At 42.0% G+C, this 5533-nt stretch overlaps 1 protein-coding gene across 3 annotated transcripts in view; it reads right to left on the bottom strand.

Moving 5' to 3' along the window:
* Tmem178a (transmembrane protein 178A) overlaps nucleotides 1-4302 on the bottom strand; it is a 64286-nt gene extending 59984 nt beyond the window's left edge. The window contains exons 1-2 of one of the 3 annotated variants that reach the window (XM_019204668.2): nucleotides 4067-4302; nucleotides 1204-1341 (exon numbers count right to left, since the gene is read on the bottom strand). In XM_019204668.2, coding sequence (XP_019060213.1) covers nucleotides 1204-1341; nucleotides 4067-4220 — 292 coding nt within the window. In that variant the 5' untranslated portion in view covers nucleotides 4221-4302. The remainder of the gene's footprint in view (nucleotides 1-1203; nucleotides 1342-4066) is intronic. The other 2 variants (XM_033763715.1, XM_010604951.2) reach the window with 2 other exon arrangements.
* Between the last annotated feature and the right edge of the window lie 1231 nt (nucleotides 4303-5533).

Raw genomic sequence — 5533 nt, 5'->3', positions numbered from 1 at the left:
TAATCTGGCCTCCTCATTAACACATTTTTTTTTTTTTTTTTGTACCAGGGATTGAACTCAGGTCTTTGCGCTTGCAAAGCAGGCCACCAAACCGCTGAGCTAAATCCCCAGCCCAACACATTACTTTTTAGTGAAGAGAAAAAAGGAGAGATTTCTTCCCTGCAGTCACCTTCAGCCAGCATTAACCATCAGCTTAATTCTCAACTCCCTTTTTGGACAAAAGTTTCCTTCACTTGTTAAGCAAAATATCCCAAGCCATGTCTCCACATAGCTACTCTCAATTTCCTGTTTCAAGTCAAGTTCTTCCTTTACTTAATCTTCCAGTGGCTTTTATCACCTTTACTTTCAAACCCAAGTTCCTCACTGTGATGACAAAAGCCTTAGAGACTTGGCCACCGGCCACGGCTCCCACCTCAGGTGCTACTGTGTTTTCCTTCCCTCCCTCCAGCCGTGCTGGTCATCTTTCTGTGCCTCTCGGTTCATCAACACCCCCTCCCAGGGTTTGATGCTGGAGGCTCTCTTAGCCTGAAGCACACTCCCAACACTGGCTGCTTCTCAGGACTTGGTCCAGAAACCATCACCTCAGCGAGACCTTCCCTGAGCCTCTATTTCATCCTGCTGGTTTTCTCCACAGCTTTTATCGCTATCAAAAATCATTATTTATCTCTCCCCACAATAAAATGCATGAAGATTTTGTTGCTTTACTCAGGACATGCCTAGAGCATTGTCTGACACATAATAAGTCCTCAAAAAATATCTGTGGCGGGAAGTGGGTGAATGTTGTGTATGTAACAATGACACCAGTGCCACTGTAACTGAGGCACATACTTCGGATGGATTTTCAGAGCGGAAATAGGTGTGTTTTTCTGTCATCCCCTCTCTCCTCATGGGCTCCTGATTAAGCAGTGGCCCAACTTGATCAAGAGTCCAGGTCAGGATCTGAGGCACAGTATAAATGAACGGGACAGAGCAACGAGATTACACCAGCGCCCTCCCACCTGCGCTACTGACATGGCACCATGGGAAAACTGGAGGTGCATTTGTAACTCTTGCTTTGTTTAAACTCTCCATTCCCCACCAAAGCTAAGTGACTTTCTGACTGTTCTCACCAGGGACCATAAAATTAAGGAGATCTAATATGATGAGGCCGGCTGCAGCCTGAGCAGCCGTTCACCGCTGCTGGCAGCCTGAGGTGCAGCATACCTGTCATGAGGAACAGGAGGCCGGCCACATGCTGGGTCAGACTTTCCTCCCAGAAGAAGCTGACAGTGGCCACGATGCAGCCGCACAGCAGGACGGCCACCGCCATGCCCAGGAAGCCAGCAGTGATTCTTCTCAAATCTAATCCCAACACAGAAACAGACATCTCAAGTCAGAAAAAGAGTCAGGGCAGTGAAAATTATAGAACAGAGAGATTTATACACACTGTGAACATGACTGAGCTACACAGACAGGCTTTGAGACCACAGGGTGAGGGGAGTTGGGGAATTCTCTCCCCAGGTGTCTATATAAGAGGACAGGTGGGCATAACAAGGCTGGGTCAGTCTGCCCCTTTGCAGCCACGGAGAAGTCCAAGTTCAGGGCAGTTTACTCCAGTTTATCTTTATGGTAGAGAAGTACTCCATTAGGTGTAAACACCATATTTCTATTGATAAGTAGGTAGGCCATTTCCACAATAAAAAAGATAACAATTTACTCCACAGTAAACTTGGATAATAGAGATAAATTATTGAATTGAGTGAGTGATAGGTTTGAGAAACATTTTCTTTAGCCTTAAAAGGGCAATGGAAATAAAGGCTACCACCACGGTAGTGGCTGCGACTAATGTGACTTTAAAGGAAGAGCCTAAAAAGTGAGCTACAGTGAAATGGGGGTTTGTCTGAACATCATGGGTGCCAATGATTTTTTATTTACCATTATTCCTGCCCATTTAGGATTGTGGGGAAGGAAACAGTGAGTCAAAGTGCACACATGAACGCCCTCTTCCCTAATCCAAGTACCTTTAGCCAAATACCTATTTACCCAGGCTGAGGAATTATCTCGATGGTCCAAGTCCCCACTGCACACCCAACTGCCAAGTGTGGTCCACTGCCCAAAATGACGGCCACCATCTGATACACTTTCCCTGCACTCGCTAGCACTCAACACTCAGATGCCTACCTTCTGGATATTTTACTTTCTTCTATGTCCTGACTTTTTTTTTAAAAACAAAACTAGCAAAATATTTTTACCTAAAACGTATAATTTTTATGAAGCTTCTTAAAACAATAGATTCCAAGCATATATCTGCTGTCCTTTAGGTTCAGGCAAAGTGCATGTGGACTAGGAACATGCAGAAGCACATGGAACCAGGAGCAGACTCACAGTCCACTATCTCAAGTGTGGGCTTCTCTGCTCATGGGGGAGATGCCAGGCTGCTGCCACTTTGTGGTACACAGCTCCTGGGCATGGCAGGGGTGCTGTGTGGAGAACAGATTACAGCAGCTTCCTTTCTCACGCTTAGCATCGCAGCCAAACACATTTCTTAAAGAGATTCCTTATTTCCAGCCCGGAGGACTCAAATTAAAAGAAAACATCTCTACTAGAAAGGAAATGTAAATAACACAGAGCGAGGGGCCAGGACAGTCACGATTAAAGGATGCTAAGTTTAGTCTTACAGGTATAAGTAGCTTGGATATAATCAAATCTGAGCAGGAGGAATGTAATAATAGTTCAGCCCCTATTATCTTAAAGCTCCCAAAATCTCTGTGATTTGAATGATAGTTCTAAATTTTGTGACTACTAAAAGGCACACGGTTTGGATGTAATCCACATGAGATTTGCCTTAGCACCAGCTATGCTAACCTTACCTGGGCTGTTTCTTAGAAACAGCCAGGTCTGAGTCTGTTGAAAGCATCTTTCAGGGAAGCCCTGAAAAAATTTAAAGGAGAATGCTACACTGAACAACAGGGTTCAAACTTAGAGAAAAGATACACAGATCTCATGACAATCTTTCCTTACCTGACCAAGGTAAGAATACAGTCAGTAACTAGGCAGCTCATCTGGACAGGTGATTAACACCAAGACCTCCAAGCATGCTCATTAAGAAGTCCAAACACTTAGATGAGACTTTAACTTTGATCTGCTGAGAAGTGACTCTTAAAATATGCCAGCAAGAAAGTACTTTCGAGAAGTCACACCATTAAGATATAAACTGAATCTCATCCAAAGACTTTCCAAGTCTTAAAGCTTCCAGTCTTAATATTTACAATAGGAGACCACTGTCATGACAGTAACATTAGAGTTTCCACGAATGTGCTTGAGATTTGAAACAGAGCCTTTTGCTCTGAGGGGCCCATTTACTTACAGGAGATTCTGCTTGGTCTCCTATGGTGGCTTTTGCCACTCAACAAGGCTGCTGAGGCCCTGGATGCTTATGTCATCGGAAAAGGGACAATATCAACCTCTCATTGTAGGAAACACTGAAAAGAGTTCAAGGTACTGTTTTGCTCTGATGAGCTCTGTACCACTAGGCAGCTCGAATCAACAGTTTCCAAGTACATATCAGCCCTCTTTAGTTTCTCATCGCATGATCCTTTCTAGAGTTTCACATTTTCCTGACAGGGAAAAAGAGCAGTTCCTCTGCTGAGATGTACAGGTAGCAGACACCCTGAGAAAATTATGACATATACTCATAAAGATACTTCAGCAGAAATATCAAGGTCTGAGGTAAACACAGTAAAATAAATTTTGCATAAATAAAACAAAAATAAGCACACCAAGGGTAGAATCCCTTGGGTTTAATAAGACAAGTAGTAGTGCAGGTTCTTGCACTTGACAACGTGGTCAGAAAAAGGCTCAGTCAGCTGCTATGTATGATGCCACCCAGGCAGGCAGGCACACTGCACTGTGTCACATGGCCCCATGCCTGATTTGCACACCTTGATTTAAGAACCAGTTATGCCACAGCCAAGGGAAGGATCCTTGGAGTCTCTGACCAAGTCCAATCGGACCCAGAGACCCACACATGTTAAACATCTTTTCGTCCAAACCGTTTCCTGTTGGACCCTTTCCCAGAAATACTTACGAAGCAGGTGCCATTCATCCTGCTGAATTGTCTTGGTTAAATTGAAAGGAATGTTTCGCAAGCGGATTGGCTGAGAAAAGTGGTACTTGATGGCTGTGCATCGCTGCGCAATACCTTGAAGGAAATACAAAATGAGATTTACTAGTCTGTTCATTTGTAATGGAACTCTGGAGACCTGAGGCTGAGTAATTTACCCTAAACTGACTGAATGGGAGAGGGGACAGGAACCTCCTGATTACTCTCATTAACAGAGGAAAGTCAGAACTATAAAAACCTAAAAGATGAAATATTTTTTCAAATCACATTTCATTTTTTTAATATATTAAGTTTTATAAGGATCTATATAGTCCTTTAAATGTTTTTCAGTAGAAGGTCTGTCTGGAGTAAACACAAAACTACTCAAGGTGAAATGGCCTAAGTATAGAGATGGTTGGGAGAAATCAGTCTAAAATTTTAAGATTAACACATAAATTACAGTTCTAAATTTAATTCAGTGTCAAATTCTCAAATGGGTTGATCAAAAATTTATTATGGAATTCTGGGAGGCTGAGGCAGGAGGATCACAAGTTCAAGTCCCACCTGGGTAAGTTAGCAACTTAACAATACCCTATCCCAAACTAAAAAATATAAATTAAGTAAAAAGAGCTGGGGCCCCAGTTCAGTGCAAAGGCCCCATAACTCCATCCCTAGAACAAAAAGATTCATTAGGAAGTATGTTATCTAGACACCAGAAGACAGTTTCCAAAAATAACTACATCTACATGGTAGGCTTAGGTGGTGATTATATTGCCACACAAAAGCCTAATTTTAGCCCCTTTAACCCTTCAGCAGCTGATCTTTCCTTAATATGAATGTTACAGACTTGAATTATAGATCTGAGTGAAGTAATCATGAATTATGGATCTTGAGTAATGCTAAAATAGAGAAGACAAAGAAAAAATTTTCCTCACTTTATCTGGTTGCATGGTCAGCCCTAGACAGAATATTCCGGCTGGGCAAACACATCCATCATTTCATCTGGGTACCCTCCTCCTCCTAATTCAGGGCCCATGCTTTTATTACATAAATAAAAACAGACCTATCATTCTTCTAAAGCCTTCTCGATCCCATGAAAGGTATCAGCCTTTTCTAAACAACAGACAAAAAAATCCTTTCTCATTGTAAATCATCAGCCAGTTGTTTGAATAAATGCAATTTCATTAAACTAATTTTGAGAAAGGTGTGAGTGTTCTTTAACCCTGGCAGCTGTCAAGAAAAGCACCCTCAGAAATGCAAATAAATCTCTAATTACTGGAATTTGGGTAAATATTAAAGTGAAGTGAAAATTTTTAAAATTGCGACAATGAAGGAAGGAGATTACTATTCAAGACACAAACAGGTCAAAAGCAAAGGAAGAGTAATCAAAAGAGAGATGATATGGCTATACTAATATTGGCTAAAGCAGACTCTGAGACAAATATTATCACA

The sequence above is a fragment of the Fukomys damarensis genome, unplaced genomic scaffold (genome assembly GCF_012274545.1).
Source record: "Fukomys damarensis isolate Sample0158 unplaced genomic scaffold, DMR_v1.0_HiC HiC_scaffold_2, whole genome shotgun sequence".
NCBI lineage: Eukaryota > Metazoa > Chordata > Mammalia > Rodentia > Bathyergidae > Fukomys > Fukomys damarensis.
The sequence above is the reverse complement of the archived record's forward strand: the minus strand, read 5'-3'. Positions and strand labels throughout refer to the sequence as shown.